Genomic DNA, 22,403 nt, shown 5'->3' on the forward strand with positions numbered 1-22,403 from the left:
ACACACACACACACACACACACACACACACACACACACACACACACAAATCAGTCTGATTTTCCTCCATCAACACTGTCTCACTTCTCACCTTCCCCTTCACACTCACCCCAGTATTTCAGAACTTCACTCCAAGTGTCAAAGAACACTCAAGGTTTGCGTATGATGGAATGCAACGACCAAGGGAAAAGGAAAATATTTCAATATCTTCAACGGAACAACTGAGCCCAAACAAGCACTAATACCAAAGGGGAAGAGGATGAGTTCAAATCAACAATGTAACATTATCGGGTTACCTTGATCCTCGGGCACACTGGGTCCCACACTGGAGATGTGTGGACAATAGTTTCTAAAGGAGTTGGTCTACACTTGTGCATTAAATCTGGCTGCACTGGCGCTATTATTTTTAAACCGACTAATTCAGAAAGAATGGCATAATGAGAAATGAAGCTCTAGCGTAAGTCCAGTCAGGAAGACTATACTCTTGCATGCCTAAGCCCGTAGTTTATTTCTCATACATCAGCCAATCACTCCTCAGGCATGCTCACTCATTATTTCCAAAAGCATTCAATGACCACATTTTCCAAAATCCATGAACTCTTTTCATACTCCACCACCTCCAAACACTTTATATTTGCAGCACATTCTTTCAAATGCTAAATAACAACAAACAAAACACGTTCAAAGCTGAATGATGGCAACTTTCATGAATTTCTGCAGTAACTGTTTAAAATATATTAAAAATCTATATTTTAAAAGAATATTTAGAATAAAATGTAATAATAATCATTCCACAGCTGATTGCAATGTCAGCTGAAATCCTACCCAGAGGTCCGTTTTTTAGACAACAGGGGACGACTTAAGATTGATTTAGTATGAAAACATGGAGGGAGAAGACAGGTTGGTGGGGAAAGAAGAGGGGCAGGGAGAGGGAGAATGTGTGGAGGACAAAGGAGAGGAAGACCAAGAGCGGATGTCTCTGATGAGATAAGGGCCACAATTGTTGACCTTGTTGTAAACCCTGGTCTCTCTTTGAAAGATTTGGAATTTCAGGATCTTTTTTTTTTGCACAAGTAAATAACTATATGCTATGAAAAATAAAGTGTATTGAAGCAAATTGCTGCATTTCTGATTAATTCTTGTGACATATACAGTTAATAAAGTGAAAAGGTGTTATTCCTCTTCTATAATGAAATACTGATTCATGTGAAAAGTCATTCAAACTTCAAATATAATAGTGATTTATGTGATGTGTTTGTTGTAGTCAGTGTGTTATGAGTGACAATGTTTCTTTTCTGAGTGCCAGTGTTATGGTCAAAGAAGCTCATTTTGAGACATGTATGAAGTGTGAGTTTTGGAGCTGAGATCAACTGTTTGGCTGAGATGCATGTTGGTAATGCAGACTGGATAAGGCGCTTTGAAAAAGTGTCTTCAGTGTTGACCAATGCTTGTTAGCTATTGACAAAAAGTGTAAAAACAATAAGGAGGATTTCTGTTTACATATTCCATATTAATGAACAAAAGTATTCTTCATTTACCTGTTGTCATCACACCAAAATGCACCATGACTAGTATCTTATTTGAGGTACTTAAACAGCCCAATTACAGCATGGCTGCAAAAGTAAAAATAGTCACAATGACAGGACTCTGATGAAGAGGTATGAAAAATGGTCCCACACATAACCTGCATGGAAAAAAAAGTTTTTAATTATACAGATGATATATAATGTGTTAAAGCTGGGGTCAGCAACGTTAAGAGTAACAGCAAGAGTAAACTATATTTTGAGTATCTCTGAGTATCTAACGGAAAAACCCAGCCCAGTGTTGCCAACTCTTTTCCAATAAAAGTAGCTAGCAGCATTAGCTCCAAAAGATTAGCACCATTAGTATCATGTTATGCTGCTCACGATGCGGGATAGGCTGCTAGCTTTAGCATATTAACTTGTAGTGTACTGCAGCATGGACCAACAGTAAACATAAAAATGTGTGTGATTTTGGCGATTGGCTTCATGGGCTGTTGCTGTAGTCTAACATTATAAAATTGAGTTTTAAGGCCATTTCACACCTAAATTACACTACAGAAAGCGAGTGGGTCGACATACAGTTTGGATTGGGAGGAAGTGAATACATCAAAGTGATGTGCAATCAAATAGAGGGTCAAATCATTGTTGTTTGGCACACACAATGTACAGTATGATACTGTGTAACAAACTTTCATTTTTTGAAGTGATCATAGTCGTTTGTTAAATGTCTTTTCATCAGAAAATGCTCACTGGGTTCCTTTGCTCCCCTCTGGAGAGGAACTCACGTGTTGGGTGAGATGATGCGAGACCTATGATTGCTAAATTGTCTGGTTATTGCCCACATGCTGTCTATACCTCACTGAGATGCAAACTCAATACAAGCCAGGCCACCTCGGCTTTTGCTCTGGCTGATCGTATTTGAATGTGATCAACATCCAATCTTAGAGTGTACATAGTGGACAGTGAATTCGTCACTGGCATGATCGGATGACAAAAGTCACATTAAAAAATACAAGTGTAACCACAGCCTCTATCAACAACAACCATGGCTAAGTTAGTACTCACAGCAGTCAAGCTAGCAGCTTGTGGCAGGATACAATGTAGAATAGGCTCAGGCAGGCAGTATAATAGTCTTGTGACAGCCAGAGATAGCGGATTATTTTCTTTTTTTTTGTCATGGCATTTGATCTGTTAATTGCTGTTGGGATTGTCATGTACCCTAGTTCAATTTCTTTATTTTTGTCATTTCAGTATTTCCTGTTTTATTTTGTGTTATACCTCTCCTCTTATTTCAGATAACTTCACTTCCTGCCTCTTTTGTGTTTTCCACCACTGTGATTGTCTGCCCCGCCCCTGATTGATCCCACCTGTGTCTAATCACCTACACATCCCCCGTGTATTTAAACCCTGTGTTCCCCTGTCTCTGTGCCAGTTTGTCTTAGTCCTCTGTGTCACGTGTTCCAGCGATTCTCCTAGTATTATGTTCCCGGTTTTGCTGATCTCTGCCTGCTTTTGGGCGACTACGTTTTTGCCTGATTTGTTTGCCTGTTCTGTCCGAACCTCTGCCTACAAGCAAAGTGTGTTTTATCTTAACCTGTGCTTTTGGTCCTGCATTTGAGTCCTGTTTCTCCCTGTGGTTCACCGGTCGTAACAGGGATGTAAAGAGAATTATAAAAACGATTTGTTAAATACATTACCTATCCTAGCTTGAAGTAGTGAGAATACATGCACATGAGTTTCAATTTCCCCCTGGTCCAAACCGCTGCTACCATAGCCGCTACCAGCAGCATCACACGTAGTATTTAAGTTCACATACACAATATCCAGCAATGCTCGTGTCTAATGTCATTACGCAAATTTATTTGTAACTTCTGTTCTCTAAAACATGTTTGTCCTGCCATTGTTACAGCTAATGTCTGGAATAGTTGTTGCCACTGATGAACTTGCTTCCTTTTTTATTGGCTACTAAAAAAGAAATTAGCAATATTTGCTCTTTTGTTTTTGTCTAAACAAACTGTCCCCGGCTCCTCCACTCTGTCGATGTGTCCTTGTGCAAGAAACTTAATCCCAAGTTGCTCTCGAAGGCTATGCTTATGGTAAAGGTTAGTTAGTCCTGATTGGCAGGTGGCACCTTGCATGGTAGTCCTGCCATTAGTCTATGTACCCATTCATACCCAGTGTATGAATGGTTGAATGACATGTGGTGTTAAAGCTTTGAATGGTCGGAAGACTAGAAAGGCACTATACAAGTACAAGTCCATTTACCATTGTTGAGTATAGTTGTGTAATATGGCTGGATTATTAGTAATTTGCATTTCAAATGTCCTTTTGAATTTCATTTTATTACTTTGGGAACAGAATCTGGAAGTTCCAGTGTAGACATGGCTCTATTTTCTCATGCAGTCATTGGACAACAGGCACAAAAAGTTGTGTTAGTGACAAGAGGGTGTAACACATCCCACCCTGCTCCACGCAGGTACCTGAACGGTAGAAGTTGTAGAGACATGGATGTGATCCCTCACTGGCTTCCTTCCCACAGACAGTGTTCAGTGGGGTGAAGAGATGTGAACACCTTTTATATGTGTGGGCATGTCAAGTGTAGATGGCAAACTTAAAAAATATTTGAAAATGGTATGTGAACAGAATCCAATTTGACTTTTTAGTGTAATTAAATTCAAACGTTAATGCTGAAGGAATGTTAAATATTTTTACCAAAGGAAATGATACCATACACAACATGGATGTTAATTTCAGATGGGGCTACTTACACCAGAATTGTTCCTGGAAGAAAACCCCAGACATGCTCTGACAATAATTCTGTCAGACATTTAGAAAAGATTAAAAAGTAAAGTATTTATAGTCCAAAGGTCCATTTGACTTTATTCGCTGCTTACCAGCTAGACGGACACTAGATGTGATTAAAAGAGTTTAGGGGCCAATAAATAAGAGCATCCTCTGTACACACTCACAAATACTGTACACACACATGCCACAAGAACATACAGGAGCAGGGATTGACTGACAAAGGTTCTAGTAGAACATCCGCACTGATTTTCATTGTCCTTCCAATGGTTCCAACGACAGTGTTATTTCATTTTTGTTGCTGTGAACAAAGTGAAAGTATACAAAGCTTCACCAGTATTGGTTGTCCATGTCTTTCATTCATATTTCCATATCATTTGAAAGGAAGTATTTCGGCAGTCAGGAGTTCATGCACGGCAACAGGACTAAAGAAACCCTGTATTAACATTGCAGTTCAGTTTTTCCTGTGCTTGTGCAGGATGGAGAGAACAAACCAAAGAAATGGGGATTTGTTGTCATTCCTTCTTGTTGTGACTCCTGAGCCCCACACTGTCAGTACTCCCTGGCCTCTTTAAGTTCCATCTGAAACATTTGTTCAGGGGGATTATCTGAACAGTCCAGCCCATTATTGGGCGGCCGTACTGAATGAAACCGACTCCAGTCCCCTTTACAAAGGATCCAGGGCAGTACATCCACCTTGTAATGCAGCTCTGGTGAGAACTCTGTACTGATCAGATTTAGTGCTCCTGCTCCTTTTCCTCGCGTTATCAGTCTCATCTGATCGTCGTAGCAGCAGTGCTGCGCTGCCAATGTTGTGCTGTCATACGACAGCATTGAGCGGATGCAGAATCTGGCTGAAGGTTTGTAGATATCCAGGCGTTCTTTGGGTCCGCTTGCGTCCATCCAGCGAAAGGTCTTGCGATGTTTTCCGTCCTGGATGTTGACGGAACTGTAAACGGCCTCAGAAGGGTAGGAGCATGGGCAGCTGGGAAGCTCTGTGAGCACTTGGTGCAGGTACTTCTGGAGGAAGTCATTCTTGCAGTTTAGCCACTTCTCACAGCTGTCTACGTCTAGGTTGGGGGGATTTGAAAAGGTTTGAATATTTCACAGAAAGTCTTAACATTCTTCAGTTAGTTGTGAATTCAATTAGCTTAATTTATTGGCAAAAATGGAAAATAATGTTCATAACTATGTTTTAATCAGTTAAATGACCTGATACTAAGAACTGTTATGTTTTCGAAAAAGGCATTTCTATGGACATAGGAAGGGGCTCCTCTTCACAGAGTCGGCCATGTTTCTACAGCAGCCCAGAATGGACAACGGACTCCAGATCCACTTCAAATTTGGTCAGTACAATCTAAAGACCTTTGTGAATAAAAGCTATCAAAAGCTTTACGTTCGATGGAAAGGCGTAGCAGTGGTCTACACTTGATACAAAGCAACATAATGCATGTTGTGGATACAGTGGATACAGGAAATGGTGGAATATTTCCAATACACAATTTATCCACGCCGGAAAAAAACGTTTAACTCGAGGCGCCTTGTCCGATGGTCACAGACATTTGCGGCCGCGTCAGGCCGGCATCTCGCCAGTACCTCCGACACAGCTTCCAGCTTTAATTCAGATTTTACCCTTGGGAGAGGGTCTTGGCTGATAAATCACTTAATCACTCATCATCTCCTCATCATTATATCGTATTTATAATTATTATTATACATGTATTATTATCATATCATTAAGACCACCGGTCAACCTCTAGTTCACACTACACAACTTTCAAAGTCTTCAGATTGCTGTTCTGCTCACACTACACAAGTTGTAGTGATTGTCACACTACACGATTGACCGGCGAGAGGGAGTCACACTCATTATTTCATCATTTCACCAAGATGAATCCTTAAATCGGCAAGTGGAAATCTGGGCTAAAGCTGAGTAATGTGAACTAAGCGTTAGTTACGCAATCACTAAAGATTTGTATTGATAAGGGACCATATTCGTGCAGCCAATTATGCAATGCAAATCACATCACACAGCATTTCAGTTTAAAATGATACAAAGCTAAAACTAATTCAAATAAATGCAAACTGACGGGAAGGGAATGGCAAAAACAAAGTAAACTAATAACCCATTTCCCTCTCAGGAACTTTTCCAGGGCTTTAGGGATCCTCTCAGGAACTCTAATTTGCCTAATCTTCATGGTTCTCATGATGCAGTGGAAATACAAGAATGTACAAAATAACTTTCTAGTGTTTCTAGTGTAGTTTCTGAGTTTATTCCTGCAGCTTTATAGTTTATTTGACTATTTGTTCAAAACAAGGTTACAGATAGATGTGTAATGAAATGACTAAGAAAAATAATAAAAAGATTTTTGGCCATGGTGAAATTAAAAGTGTCTTCCTATAGTAAATGTAGGGTTGAGAGGCAACATGTCAGACGCTGGATTGTGTTCTCCTGTCCTGCTGTTTCCTTTATGTTTGCAGAGTGAAAAGAACTATAGTGTTCTCTGGCCGAGGCTCCGCAGCAGGAGAGCAATAAAATGGAAAGTAAAAAGCAATAAAAACATTTCTGGGAGGTAGGGCCAGTGTTTCATGGTTTCTTTGACAGACGCAGAAGAGCAGCTCTCAACATGCTAGGAAGGGAGATTTCTAAATATCAAAACCAGGCATTCCCAGTGTGATTGATTGTGTGTTACCACTGAATGGAAGATAATGTTTCATGTACAGGCCACTACCCATTGACAACATGGAGTTTGATACGTACTTGTGTCCAGGGATTCTGTGCTGTTGGTCGTCTGGATGGGTGTTAGGTCAGTCACTGGCGTTGCAGTGTCTACAGGACAGAGGGTAAATGACTTGTCTTAAGGTGCTTAAATTATATCCTGAAAAAACACACTGATGGCATTCTACATACACATTAATGAACAAAATAGGAATAAAAATGACTTTTAACACTTCAATATCTGTTTTACTATGCAATAGTTAAGTGTCTGTTGTAGGATTGTTATAGGATTTTATCTTCTGTGGAACTGCAAGACCAAGTGCAGACCAAGTATTTGATTATATTTGATCTTATGTCTGTTTTAAAATATTATACAAGTAGCAAAGTCCTTACGGTGTGTTCACGCAAAACTTTTCACGTGTTGGGACTTCACCATGCCGTTGAAACAAAGGAATTGGGCCGACCTAGCAGTTCAACAGCCTGATTTGAGTTTAACCACACCAAACCCCACCGGAAGTTAAATCTCATCAATGTGTGAGATTTGGGTCCAAACCCAACACTGGGGTCTCATTAGACGGGGGCCATAAGCACACCACGGGGGTTCCCTGTGATACAGCCATGACGTAACTGAGACTATAAACATCAGCGCTACCTTCAGCTCCACGCCATCCCACGTGATTCGTCTCGTACGTAAGGGGGCACAAACAATGTTGATGTTTTCAAGAAAACCTAGGAATACGTAGTTCTACATTTGCTGGTCGAAAAATAAACAGTTTGGATCCCAAAGGAGAAGTGGATAACTTCCCCCCTACTCCGCTAACTTTAATAATAATAATTGTTAATAATCGTATTGATATTAGTAATTGTATTAATGTAAATAATTTAGTTTTCATTTTATTTCATCCAAACACGCTCCTGCCGGATCCCAACACGCAATTACAAATAAAGCCAATGCGAAAACGCAAATAGACGTGTGGACAGGTACAAATGATAACATAGCCTAGCACTGATCGATCATACTGTAGTTGTTATATGTAGCAGTGTGTGTGTGTGTGTGTACAGTTTAGGCCGTTGGTGTATAAATGCGACAACTGCTCAAGAACAAAGCCTGCATCTTGCTTGCCACCTGCTGATTAAAGTGAAGGGGTCAGCCCCAAAGTTAGCGACAACTTTGGCCCAGGTTTGCTGAAGATGATGCATTGTTTTACATCAATGTTTACTAGATAGCAGTCATCTTCATTGACTGTATACTCCTCAAACAAAGTGGCGTCTTGGACCTGCCACGCTGATTATACCTATAAAGGCAGATGATCATTCCGAAATTAATAAATTAGAGGCCTCTTGTCTGCTGTGAGATGAGCTTGGTAGCTTTGAAAATGTAGTTTATCCCATCTCCATAAATCTGCAAATATTAGAGAGCTGATTTTCAGGTGATTGATGACTAAGTTTAAAACATTGTTGTGCTACTTTTGCTATAAAAAATGGTATTAAATACCATCATAAAAAAGTGGTTAATAGCAGCTACACAAGTCAGACAGAGTTTCAACTGCTTACCCGCACAGTTGTCCAGGTCACACGTGCGTGACTCAGTGGCCGTACATGCATATCCACAGGAGCGGGTGCGTTTCTGGGTGCCGTGGCCACAGGTGATGCTGCAGGGTTCCCAGTCACTCCACTCCTCCTCGTACTCTGGACACACAGCGCGAGAAGATGGATGAAGAACAGACAGCTTAGAGGGGGGGGGGGGGGGAGCAAAACTATGGAGTAATATATTAAGAGTGGCCTTTGAAGTTAAGTAGTGAATTCCTCGCCCAGCTGGTGTATGTGTGTTATGTAATTAAGTAGCGGCTGAAAAGAGCAGGGTAACGACAGCGTGGGACCTCTGAGACGTGCTCCTCTGTATTTAAACAGGGCTTGCAGGAGGGAAGAGAGCGGGGGAGAACTTCAAAAGACTGAGGGGGGCGGTGGAGGTGGGGTGAGCAGCCCATATGAATGTCTTCTTGCAGCGTGAGTGATAACGTCTGTATGTTAACAACTCTTCATAATGGTAGAAAGAGTTCAGAGCCAACATTTTAGGAATGACTGGATCTTAATGCAGAAGCTGGATGCATTGGCCTACTTCCCCTTTCCTTCATTTAGTTCCTTTCTGCAATAAGACACTTAAAAATACATCATCAGATTATATGCTAATAAGAAAATGCAATGTATCAGTGCCCTATAGAAAGGAGAAAAGAGTCAAAGGAATCCTTCTGAAATCAGTCAGTGATACAAAGCTTTGCTACCTGCTCTAACCTGATCTATGGTGTGCAGAAAACCTTTCAAATCAATTCTATTTGTAGAGCCCAACATCAGCCTCAAAGATCTGGAACTATTCCTCTCAGACCTGTTTCCACACAGAAGGTAATGATGCACTGTGACCAAATTAAGACTGCATACTTTTGGGGAAAGTCATAAGCACACCAATGATCATGCAGGAAGTACGGCCAGCTGGCGTTTTTGTATGAGAGGGAAAAGAAAGTGAGAGGGTGAGAACATGAAAGTGTGTGTGTGTGTGTGTGTGTGTGTATGTGTCAAACTGAACAACAGTGACTTCACTCCCTGTTCAACATCCACTGGCTATAATCCCCATCATCCATATATTAGAGGATCATTTAAGATGTCATGGTATCGACGGGGGTAGCCAAGCTTTCGCTGCAAAGTTTGCTGGTTTGATGCTTGATAGTTCAATGAATAATAATGTATTATGTTTAATCGTTATACTTTGTTAATCAAATGTGAATCTGCAATGTAACCACTAACATTTATCTTTCAGGTAAATCTATAGCTGTTTGGCCCCCAGGTTCCCTACCTTGTTCTAATGACTCTAATGGTAGAGTCTGCCCCTGATGTTTTTTCCCATGAACCAGACTGCATTTCTGTGAATACCACTTGTTTCACCATGACTAAACCGTGCATCGCATCTACCTTACACTTGGTGGGTGTATTGCTGGAGCAATGCTCCACCGGCCCTACCAACACCAAGTATCCTCCCTTCACCCCAAATTTCAACAGTAAAATCGATCCAAAATGTCACAGCCTATAAAAGCAGGAGCATCATGTGGGAGGCCATGTTGCCAGATGAGATCTCCTAAACAAAGAGTCAGCTGTCAAGTCTGCCCCGCCTCAAGAGAACCGCCCACTGTCAGTATCCTCAGAGGACCGCCCACTGTTAGTATCCACAGAGGATGTGAGGAAAACCCTGATGAGAGTGAATATGAGTAAAGCTGCTGGGCCTGATAACATCGCTGGCCGTGTACTAAGAACATGTACCAACCAGCTATCAGATACTGTATATGATCTAATATTTTCCCTATATCACTGTCACAGGAGAGCGTTCCCACCTGCTTCAAGACAGACACCATCGTCCCTGTCCCTAAAAAGTCTGCAGCGTCCAGTCCGAATGACTATCGCCCTGTGGCACTCACCCCCTTTCTGATGAAGTGCTTTGAGAAACTGGTTCTCCAGCATCAAAAACAACATTCCAGCCAGCCTGGACCTTCACCAGTCTGTATACAGAGCCAACAGATCCACAGAGGATGCTGTCTCCACTGCTCTCCTCTCAGTCATCACTCATCTGGAAAATAACAACACCTACATCAGAATCTTGTTTGGTGATTTCAGCTCGGCCTTCAGCACAATTTCACCCATTAAACTGATAGTAAACTTAGCCCTCTAGACTTGAGTACCTAATTCTGCCACTGGTCATTAGACCTCTACACAAACAGACCCCAGGCAGTTCGGATTAGCAGCCAAACCTCCTCCACTCTAGTGTTGAACACTGGAGCCCCCCAGGGCTGTGTGCTCAGCCAGCTCCTGTTCACACTGTACACCCACGACTGCTACCCCAAACATAAAGAGAACTCTGTTGTGAAGTTAGCCGATGACACTACCGTCATCGGCCGGATTACAAACGACAACGACTTCATAGAGAGAGGAAATCACCAATCTTCAGAGTGGAGCTCAGAGATCAACCTACTGCTCCACGTCAGTAAAACCAAGGAGCTGATTGTTGATTTTAGAAAAAGGGAGGCGAAGACACACTTCCCTGTCTTCATCAATGGAGATGAGGTGGAGCAAGTTAGCAGCTTTAAGTTCCTGAAATCAGCATCACAAACAACCTGATGTGGTCCTCACACATCTCCATCCTGGTGAAGAAAGCTCATAAACGGCTGTATTTCTTCAGGAAACTTAAGAAGGCAAAATTCCAATGCCAGGTTTTTGTCAACTTTTACAGAGTAGCAATAGAAAGTATCCTGACTGCAAAGATTGCAAACTGGTATGGGATGTGTACGTTACAGGACAGGAGGCTCTACAGCGGGTGATTAAAAGCACCTAGAACATCGTTGGCACCATCTACAGAGCATCAGTGATATCGGTGAGAAGAGCTGAAGGGATATTAAAAGACAAAACCCACCCAGACGCAACCTGTTCACCTGCTGCCTGCTGGAAAGAGATGCAGAAGAATCAGCTGCTGAACCACCAGCCTTCAAAACAGCTTCTTTCCTCTGGCTGTGAGACTTAAAAGGGAAAAGGCTATGCCTCAGCCTAACACTGTCATTTCAAAACTATGATGTCATGGACATTTCTGCAGTAATATACAATCAAGTATATATGTTTTTCCACATCATACATTTTATCCATGTGTTTAAATGGAACACAAATCTAAACATTGATTGTCATTCGAACTGATGAGAGCTAAAGAGGAGGAGCTGCTACCTGAATGTTTCCTTCTCTGCTCTTTGCTAATAAGTTGCGTCAGAGTTTAGCACATTTGTACATGTTGCTAACATCTGTGTCTGAACTCTGAGTCACATGCATTGCTGCGGCAAATTATTTCCTCAAATTACAACACTAATTTTGTCTTGATATACGGTGGAATGCTGCACTGTAGGCTGTGATACAAGATAGAACACTTGGGTGCATGAAACAGTAGAGTACAGGGAGGATCAGATTTTGATCTGCCTTACTTTAGATACTAATCCATTCAAATATACCAGAATCGGCCCCAATACTGATCCATAGGATTGGCATGGTACAACTCTAATGATTGTAATGATAATGAAAATGTTTATTTTACATTAATCAAGGTACTGTCACAATTCATTGTGATTTGACAATGTAATTCACATTATCCAGCCTCATATTGAGTGAATCAAAGCTGTACTGTTTTCGTGTCAGAGAGCGTCTTTACCGTAGTCGTTCTTTGCATCCCAATCTTTGTTCCATTTACTGCCCCAGTCTGCCCCCACTCCACTGAGAGAGGGGTCCTCTGGGTCGTAGTTGTAGTCCTCCGATTGTGCTTCCAAACTGTCTCTTTCCAGCCCGTTCTCCAACTGTTCTGGATATTCCCAGAACAGTGGCCAGAACAGCTTCTTGTGGCTATTAGCCCATTCTGAGGATGACACGGACCAGTCATTACGCTGACCCTCCTTGACCAGGTCCATCTCCACCTCCGTCTCAGGCTGTGTGTCATCTACCACCTCGATGGTCACCTGAAGGAAACACCAAATAATTAGAAAAGTATACAGTTAATACTGCAGTGATTGACAGTGACCTCATTATAACTAGATGAAAGTTGTAATTTTCCGGTACAATGTCATATAGACCTGTAATACTAATACATTCATCAACTTGCTTAAATGGCTCAAAGTTGACTGCTGTGATATAACTGTCAAATGGTGACAGAGCAGCATTGCTCACACAAACGCCTCTGTAGAGCAGTCATAGTAAATTCCAACAGCACATAATGAAAAAGTCAACGTAACCTTAAAGGCGCTAAACTAAAAATTCTGAGCATATCTATTGCCTCCGCAATGGCAGCAACATGGCAGCTCGCGGCTTATGGTGCTAACAGTGCTAACAACGTCAACAGTGCTGACAGAGCTAACAGTGTTTACCTGAGGGGGAACTGGAGGGTGGGGGCTACACCTCTATGACGAAGCCGTGGGTCGGGGCGGCCTTATCACCTGTACATGCTGTATGAGAGCAGCACAGGGGGGCGTCCGTGAGCTAACCAATGGGGCACGCACACATGCACTAACATGCACTAACATGCACTGAAAGCCATGCGGCCGGCTTGCAATGTCAACAAAGCAAAGAGAAGCTCTGATTACAACACACACGAGACGAGAGACTGTTTGTGTATAGATGCATGAAATTGTCTTTTACTACTACCCAAAAGCATAGCCCTGATTGTAACTTGTTGCAGCTACGTTCATTTATCAACACATAGATGTAATTTAAAATGTATATATCACATATTGCTAAGGTAGCCAACAGATCTATATATTAATTTAATGTCTAAATTTCTAAATGTAGCAATAAAGTAGCATGTAAATAAACTCTTCTACAAAGATGTATGTTATATATAACAACCTTACACGTTGGTACAAGCTCTCAGACATGATGAGGGCAGTGACGTCATTGCTTCGGGAGAAGACTGTTTATTTACAGATCAGATTAAAAGTCTTCTCTCCTTTTATGAAAGAGAGTTATTGTGCAGTGGGGGAGGGGACTGAGAGAAATGAAAAATATAGTTGGATGGAAAGATGAACCGATAGCATGTTCACTCCTGATTATCTCTGTTTCTCTCTCGCAGTCATACACATGCATATGTGCATACACACATTTACACGCACAGGTCCAGACAAAACCCAGGTTGCCTACGTTTCCAACAGCAGCTGTTTATAAAGACAAAGCAACACCTGATGTGCACTTGTGTACACAACACTTCACAATGCAGTGTTTAATTATAATTTGAAATAAAATTCAGAATGTTATCTGCATCTCGCTCTGTTGACCAAGCAGTGAATTCCAGAGTCAAATCACCATTTCTGTAAATCAACTCCACACGTCTTAACACTTTTTCCCTTAAAAAACTACTCCACTAGGATTCACAGTCACACTTAAAAATTACCTTTTGACCTTTTAGATTTGGCTCTCATATGTTTTATATTTTCACTTTTCCCCCAAACCCTGTGTCTGAAGTTCATGGACAAGTTGGAGCGCCCCACTGTTAAAGGTCCTGCATATGGTAACTTGAAACGGATCCTGACTCAAACCAGCTGTATGGGCTGTATGGAGCGAGAGGGAGATACACGCTGTTGAGAACAGAAACTGAAGAGAAAGTGATGGAAGAGGACTCCCCACCTCCTTTGATCACAGGTTTAATCTGGAACACCTGCACTTGATATGAACCATTCATGCTCTGAGGAAAGTGACCTAAACCTGCATCCAATGATACAATTTGTCCACAACATTTAGAATTTCTTCCACATGCATATTGCCTACTTGTATGTTGGGGTTCTGTGAGCCCATGTCTGCATTGCCCAGCTCTGGGAAGTTCCTCAGGTCCAGGATGAAGAGCTCAGGGTCTTCCTCCGGTTCAGGTGGAGGGAGGACACCTTGGTGGTGGGACCAGCGGTGTCTGGACCTGGGGAGAGACGAGCTGGAGGGACGAATCTGCAGCAGGTTCTCCTGCTGGAGCTCCTGGAGAGTCTGATGACCGTTGCCATGAATAGGCTCTGCTGTCACCTGAGAGGGGAAAATGACAGTGATCATGCTGTCTACCATATAACATATTAGATGAAATAGAAAGAAATTGAAGAATTTTCAAAACAGTTAGTGAAGCTGTCGATCAATGTCTTAATGACCATTTCCTTGTATTGTTTGGTCCACCAGCACCTTGGGCGTAGCATCCAGGGGGGTATGCGCTCTTTTTTACATTCATTTGATGGCAAACTCTGCCGAGCTGATGTGACACTAGCGTACACCAGGGTAGTTAGAACTCAATTGGACTCACTCTGACACTTTGTGACAAGAGTTGTAACGCTGCTTGTTTGAAGGGAGAGATTGAGGAGGTTAAGAAAGAAATGGTCTTTACCATAAATGTTTGATGAATGGATCTCTGAAAGTTTTCCACCACTGTGTCTCTGACCGCAAAGTAGCGACCGAAAGGTACTCAGCAGAGTGTGTTCTGGTAGTTCCATCAGTTGTTAGCCCAACACATTGTCCAAAACAGTAAAAGTAAGCAAGCTGTTTCCGCCTCTCTGTGTCTCTGGGTGCAGAGTAGCGCCTGGGGGTTGGAGATGCACTCAGCTGTGTTATTACCAGTGGCCCCTATCCGGCCAGGGGCCGGTTTAGAGTAGTGTGTGAGGCGTCAGCAGGCAGCCAGTGGCAGTATAAAATATGCAATTTAAAGTGTGAGTGTGATCTAAGCTTACTGCAGCAGATTGCAAGATTGAGCATGGACAGACTCATAGATGCACACTCACTCACTGAAACATGGACAGACACATGGGAGCGATCGCATTATTCCACTGGCGGAGATAGTAAGTCATTAAATCAAAAGATAATGAGAAGGCACCTAAACAACGTTTTATTTATATATATATATATATTTTTTTTTTTTTTTTTAAAAAGGTGAGAACATATTATCCGAATGTACCACTCGTAATTAAAAATAACTTGAAAAGACTATTGACAATGTGTGACGCCTTATATTTATCCATAGATATAGATATCAAATAATTTTTCTCTGGGGGGAGAACCCATAGGCCCCCACTTTTCAAACCTATGTTAGACTCTTAACCAGGCTGGACACACATGGGCATGGTGGGTGTCATAATTCCTGGCAACTGACAACTTCGCAGTTGCCATGAGTTGCCGTTTTAAGGTCGTAATGTGCCAATAGAAGAGAATAAGAAAAGGACTGCATGAAATATATTAAAGGTTTGAAAAGGTTAGAAAATGCATTCAACATGTTTGTTGGGCCTGAGTGAAAAACACTAAATGCAAGCTAGAGCTACAACACTGCATCGGCTGACATAAGTGCATTGCAGATATATTGTATCTGAGTATATGTTGGACAATAACTACAGAGTGTCTTCTTTTTTCTTTGTTACTTTGAGCACATACGGCAAATGCCCTTGCACAGTATGTGCTGTTGCATGCAGAATGTTTTCAATTAGGACGTAATACTTTGACAGAGACTTTGGCCCTCTTGCTCATATATCCGCTGCGCAAAAGGACTGTGGGTCAGAATAGCCAGAAAAACCTGCTGGCTTGTATACAGCAAAATACAGCCAGATGTAGTAGAACATCCTGGTACTTTTGACATGCTATGTTTTGGGACATACTACATTGTTGTCTGGCATAATAAATAGTGTGGTCGTATGGGAACACACAGATAGTTCATCCACCAAAGAGCACTGACAAGTTTTTTTTGTTTTTTTTATAATTTTTGGGCTTCCTGCCCTTAACTGGATGGAACAGCTGAAGAGAGACAGGAAAGAGCAGCAGAGATGATCCAGTTGCTAACATCTCGTCAATTTCAGGAAACTCTAAGTTTATTGTTTCTGCATATCATATTAATTAGTGCTGGGCAAGTTAACGCGTTAATTTCGCGTTAACGCATTCATTAATTGACCCCTCTGATGTCAAGAACTTCAGACCGGTGTCTCTTCTACCCTTTCTTTCCAAAACACTTGAACGTGCTGTCTTTACTCAACTATCCTCCTATCTCCACCAAAACAACCTCTTGGACCCTCACCAGTCCGGGTTCAAAGTGGGTCAGTCGACTGAGACAGCCCTCCTTGCGGTGACGGAGTCACTTCATGCAGCGAGATCTAACTCTCTCTCCTCTGTCCTGATTCTCCTGGACCTGTCTGCGGCGTTTGACACTGTTAACCACCAGATCCTCCTATCCACCCTCGAGGGGATGGGCGTTTCAGGCTCTGCACTCTCCCTGTTTGCATCCTACCTGACAGGTCGATCCTACCAGGTGTCATGGAGGGGCTCTGTGTCGGAACCACGCATGCTGACTACGGGGGTTCCACAAGGCTCAGTCCTGGGTCCCCTTCTCTTCTCGCTCTACACAACATCTCTGGGTTCTGTTATTCGCACGCTTGACTTCTCTTACCATTGTTATGCCGATGACACCCAGCTGGTCTTGTCATTTCCCCCCGGGGACACTCAAGTGGAGGCACGCATCGCTGCATGCTTGGCTGACATCTCGAAGTGGATGACGACACACCACCTCAAGCTCAACCTGGACAAAACCGAGCTACTGTTCCTCCCGGGGAAGGGTTGCCCGCACCGAGACCTGTCCATCACCATTGATGATACCGTGGTGACGCCAACTCTGACTGCGAGAAACCTGGGTGTGACCCTGGATGACCAACTGTCGTTCTCAGCAAACATTGCATCGGTTACACGCTCCTGCAGATTCCTGCTCTACAACATCAGGAGGATTCGCCCCTTCCTCACTGATGAGACGGCGCAGGTGCTAATCCAGGCTCTTGTCATCTCCCGCCTGGACTACTGCAACTCATTACTTGCCGGAGCCCCGGCGTCGGCCATCAGACCTCTGGAGCTTGTCCAGAAAGCTGCAGCTCGTCTGGTGTTCAATCGCCCCAAGTTCTCCCACACAACTTGCCTTCTCCGTTCTCTACACTGGCTACCTGTAAGAGCCCGCATCCAGTTTAAGACTCTGGTGCTAGCCTACAGGGCAGTGAAAGGAACAGCTCCTTCCTATCTCCAGGCCATGGTCAAGCCCTACACCCCGGCCCGACCACTTCGCTCTGCTACCTCGGGGCGACTGGTTGCCCCGTCGCCCAGAGGTCCCTGCGGCCGATCGACCCGGTCGCGGCTGTTTTCTGTCCTGGCCCCACAGTGGTGGAATGAACTCCCCACTGACGTCAGGATGGCAGAGTCGCTGCCCATCTTTTGGCGCAGGCTGAAAACTCACCTCTTCAAGAAGGCCTACCCTTCCGCTTAGCACTTACTTAGCATCTATTGTATTCATACTAGCTTATTGCACTTAGAGAGGAGATGCACTTATTACTTCTGGTGACTAGTTGTTCTCTCGAAAACCGATGTTGAATACACTTATTGTAAGTCGCTTTGGATAAAAGCATCTGCTAAATGACTGTAATGTAATGTAATGTAATTAATTAACGCCGACAATTATTTTATCGCGCGTTAACGCATTTTTTAATTTATTATGATTTTTTTTTATTTTTATTTAAAGACAAGAGACCATACATATACATAAGAACAAGAGGATGACAAGAACAGTGGGATAAAAGCCAGCAAACATCCTATAGTCAGTAATTTTAGTGCACCTATATGCTGAAATTCACGGTAAACACATTTAAATGGCACAGATCGGGAGCGAGCAAAGGACTTTGAAAGTTAGCGGAAAGATTAACGTGAGACAATATCCGGTTTCTTCAGACGAACATCCAGTTTTCAGAATAAGATGCCAACAAGGTATGGCAAATTATATTCACATTAAGTATAAAACATGCTACCTGCATCTCGTGAACCAAATATTATTGCCCTTTTGTTCATATAGCAGTACTTTTAAAATAAAAGTGCGCAATACACTACTTTTGAATTCATTGTTGAACTTTGCCATAACAATGCGATTAATCGCGATTAATCGCAAAAAATCCATGCGATTAATCGCGATTAAATATTTTAATCGTTGCCCAGCACTAATATTATTATGTTAAGGATTGTATATGTCTTGCATTGAATGTATGTGTGTGGGCTCTCTTTAGCTGCACACACATTTGTGCAGTGAAAACACTAGCTTATGTTCCGTCACTGGAAACCCCACAGAGGCAAAGAATCCAGCACTTCCACAGGATCATCACACAAAGCATATATTCTGAAGCATAGATTATGATATACGGTTTCATCTTTACGTCATCTTGGGTGCAGGACATTTGAGAGCTGTCCATCCCACAATAAACAGAAGTTAAAGTTGAACTGGCTCAAGAATTTCACGCCCTCCACAAAATGTGGCATCAACTTCAGCAAGCCTTCTTTGGAGGGAGTGGAGACGGATAACTATCCATCCAGAATTATTATTAAAGCAGCAGCACCACCTTCATGTCCCCTGTGATTGTTTGATGAATGTGCAGCCTGCAAACCACACTCAGTAACTAGCTGTTCACATTCATTGTCCCGAGTTTGGTTAAGTCAAGGGGCTATTTGCGTCTAAAATCGCAAGTTTATATTGGATGCCCAGACTAAGTCAGGCGTCATGGCTCCCTGTGAGCAACATGAACCCAACTGCTCATTTTAATACAAACACAGATCCCAGAATGAGTGGAGCTGTGAGACCAGAGTACAGTGGAGCCAGGAAAAGATCTGTGACCCTGGTAGGTGCACGACCTAAAGAGCACATGATGCTTCAAACTAGTTTTTCAGTAAATACTTTTGTACTCTCTTCAAGTAGTTCTTTTGATGACTACTTTTACTTCTACTGAAGTTTTTCTTTTTTTTTTGCAAAAGTAACTGTACTTTTACTTGAGTAGAGTTTTTGGCTACTCTACCAGAGAGGTGGGGCTGGAGCTCGCTGCCCTCTGTATCTCAGATCGTACAAACACAGACACCTTGCTCTCTCTGTTTCTGCTCGTATACACAGATAACACATGAAAAGCTGCTAAAGTATGACAGGCATAAAGATTTTTGAGCGCAATTGCTCAAACAATTGGAGTCAGATTCAGAATTTTGTAATGTAATGTTTTGGATGTAATGAGGTTTACTTAGGTCAGTACTTTGTGTAGATTATTCATTAAAAGGCACGAGTCATTTCAGTTCTTCTCTCTGCTATATGAAGTCCAACAGGGTCGGAGGTGACATCCCTTTCTCAATTCTTTATTAGCTAACTCGCTTGATTTTTGGATTAAACCGGCTACTCACAAATGTTCTTTCACCTCTTCACCGTGTGGAGCCATGCTCTCTGCCAACAGTCCAAACCTAGCCAGTCATTTGTCCATTCATAAGACTTGACTGAGAGTCTCTGTCTGAGCAAAAGGTTACTTCACCTGACTGCATGCAGGCTGCCGCTGCAAGAAATGCAAAATGTGTTTTAGCAGTCGTTGACAACCACCAATACAGCTCAGGTCATCTGTTGTTGCAGATTAACAGCACTGCACATTAGAGCAAATGGAAGTATGGAGCCTTATCTGCTGTTAAAGCATCTTGACAAGTCAAATGTATAATTAACATTAGAGCATCTGAGCAGACCTAACTTCCCACTCCCTCACAGACGAGTATACACAGGAAGTGATGTGACACTATGCCATCTCAATTATGGAAAGGGGAAAAAAGAGATAAAGCATTGTTATTTTTAAATATGACAAATCAGGAGCTGAAGTCAGGTCAGTTGGTGGTCAGTGAAACGCTTCCGGCCTTGAGTTAGATGTAGCTTTCTAAAGCTAGTAAGCCAAATGTATTTAATTAATTATTTTTGGATCTAACATCAGGAAGTAATTTTTATGAACACTGACATTCATGTGAGGCAGGTGTACACTAATAAATGTCATGATATTCATAAGTTAAAGCTGTATTGTACATTTTTTGGAAAAATGGAGGCAGAACTCCACAACAAGCTATAAATGACACGGCGTGGTGAAGTTGATACAGCAATCATTAAAGCAATCTATTGTGTGTTTACTCATCCAGACGACACTAGCATCTATTTGGAGTTGTGTTTAACCAACATAGTAAAGTTGCAATAAATTCACTGTGGCTGATAGAATGACACCATGTTCTACAACCCTAAAGCATGTTGTTTTTGTTTCTAACTTTTAGACATCAGGTGTTTTTATTATTCAATGATTACACTTAAACTACAGCCACAGCTGATGCTTGAACACCATAGGACACTATGGGAGAATGCATCTTTTGGACATCTTTGCTAATTGAAAACAGAATCTTTTCTTATGTTTTTCCTTCAAAATAATTGACAAATACTAGACGACAACAAATGTGGCGGCTGCTGCAGCCTTTCTCAACGTAGTGAAGCTCTGAGGCAAACTTTCAACACATTGTGTAGGCTATCAATTATCTAACTGAAGATAAAATTTACAGATGTTACAGCATAATTATTGTCTTTAATTGGGTAAGTAAGTAAAGTAAGTGGAAGTGAGTAAGTCTGACTTGAAAGACTTGAATTCCATCTTCCTCACTTCAAGCAAGGACCTGTTTACAGGACCTATTCTTGTCTGCACTCCTTTAGTGTTTGAAAGATAATAAGTCGAGATATAATTGATAAAAAAACAAGTACAAGGAAAATAATTTATAATTTATAAGGCTCAATGTTAAATTGAGTGTAGTTCTAATATATTGAAAATCAAAGATTGAAAAACTGAGACGCAGCATGTCCATATTAAATCTCGATATGCAGGAATACTGTCTCATCACTTTAAAGTACAGGCAGAAATTAAAATACAGTACAATATAAATATCACCACTCGCTTGACAGGTCCTTTAAACATGCATTGTATCTCAACGGCCTGCAGCCTGCAGTCAGGGCAGCATGCAGTATAGTAGAATAGTACCTCAGTAACAGACGCTGTGGTATTTCTGTCTCTGGCTGAAGTCCGATTTAAGTGCGTGGGAAGTCCGCGGACTGACACCGACACCGCGGTGACGATCAACAGCCACAGATGGGACGCTTCCCCGCGGCGCATCTTTACCATAACGCCGTGCTGATCGAGGCGCGGACTCCCTCAGTCTGTATCCACAGATGCAAGAGGAGGGTTCGTTCAATAACAGTGAGCACGGAGGAAAAATACAAATGAAAGTGGCACACGTGAACGTTTGTCTGTGCACTTCCTCAGCGCTGCCGCTCCGCGTCGAGTTGCTCCACTAATTGTAATAATTCCTAATATTCGCTTTCTAACGTTGGTAGCCTGTGTTCATTTCATGCATGTGTAGGATACAACGATCCAATAAGTTGAGCGTTAATGCGCCGAGCTGAGACATGTCTCAGTAGTCTGGCGCAGCTTCCAGAGTAAACCATGTCCTCCTCTCTCTGCTGAGGTGACACGAGTCATTGGTTCCTCCGCTTGCAGTCCAGCTTGTAGTATTGGCTTGAAAGGAGCAACCCACCTCCGCCCCGGATGACGCAACGGAGGGAGGTTATACTACTACTACTACTACTACTACTACAGCATATAGTTTAGTCAGGCATAGGACAGGAGTAACACATCATAAGGAATGATCCAGCATAGATCCTTCTGCTGTAACAATGAGTTTGTATTCTTATCAATTAGTAACCTACAATAATTGTAAGCATATTGGTAAAAAGATGAATTATATTAATTGATGACAACGATTAGAACATTTCCCTACAAAGATTGTGTTGTATCTTGGAAAAGTTTGGTTAAAGGAGCAGTGTGTAAGATTAAGTGGCATCTAGTGGTGAGGTTGCAGATTACCACAAAATATACAACTGAATGTCTGAGAACTACAGTGGCCTTCAACGCTCTTCTTCTTCATGACTAAATCATTGTTTTTTTA

At 42.1% G+C, this 22,403-nt stretch overlaps 1 protein-coding gene across 1 annotated transcript; it reads right to left on the minus strand.

Annotated features, from left to right (window-relative positions):
• Positions 1-3,457: 3,457 nt before the first annotated feature.
• Positions 3,458-21,782, minus strand: ism2a (isthmin 2a). The gene is made up of 6 exons (XM_031866782.1): positions 21,440-21,782; positions 14,373-14,615; positions 12,274-12,574; positions 8,598-8,732; positions 7,086-7,154; positions 3,458-5,394 (listed from the first exon to the last, which is right to left on the minus strand). Exons 1-6 carry the CDS (start codon positions 21,578-21,580, stop codon positions 4,877-4,879), a joined length of 1,407 nt encoding a protein of 468 aa, XP_031722642.1. The 5' UTR covers positions 21,581-21,782; the 3' UTR covers positions 3,458-4,876.
• Positions 21,783-22,403: the final 621 nt, after the last annotated feature.

This window comes from Anarrhichthys ocellatus, unplaced genomic scaffold (assembly GCF_004355925.1).
Source record: "Anarrhichthys ocellatus isolate YVR2014 unplaced genomic scaffold, GSC_Weel_1.0 scaffold36, whole genome shotgun sequence".
NCBI classification, from domain to species: Eukaryota; Metazoa; Chordata; class Actinopteri; order Perciformes; family Anarhichadidae; genus Anarrhichthys; species Anarrhichthys ocellatus.

Excerpts from the sequence above, each read along its gene's own strand:
- ism2a (XM_031866782.1), bottom strand. The coding sequence starts at position 21,580 with ATGGTAAAGATGCGCCGCGGGGAAGCGTCCCATCTGTGGCTGTTGATC. Across the intron at positions 8,733-12,273 it reads GGATGCAAAGAACGACTACG|AGTACGAGGAGGAGTGGAGT; the intron begins GTAAAGACGCTC and ends CTGTGTGTCCAG. Across the intron at positions 7,155-8,597 it reads TGACCTGGACAACTGTGCGG|ACACTGCAACGCCAGTGACT; the intron begins GTAAGCAGTTGA and ends TCTGTCCTGTAG.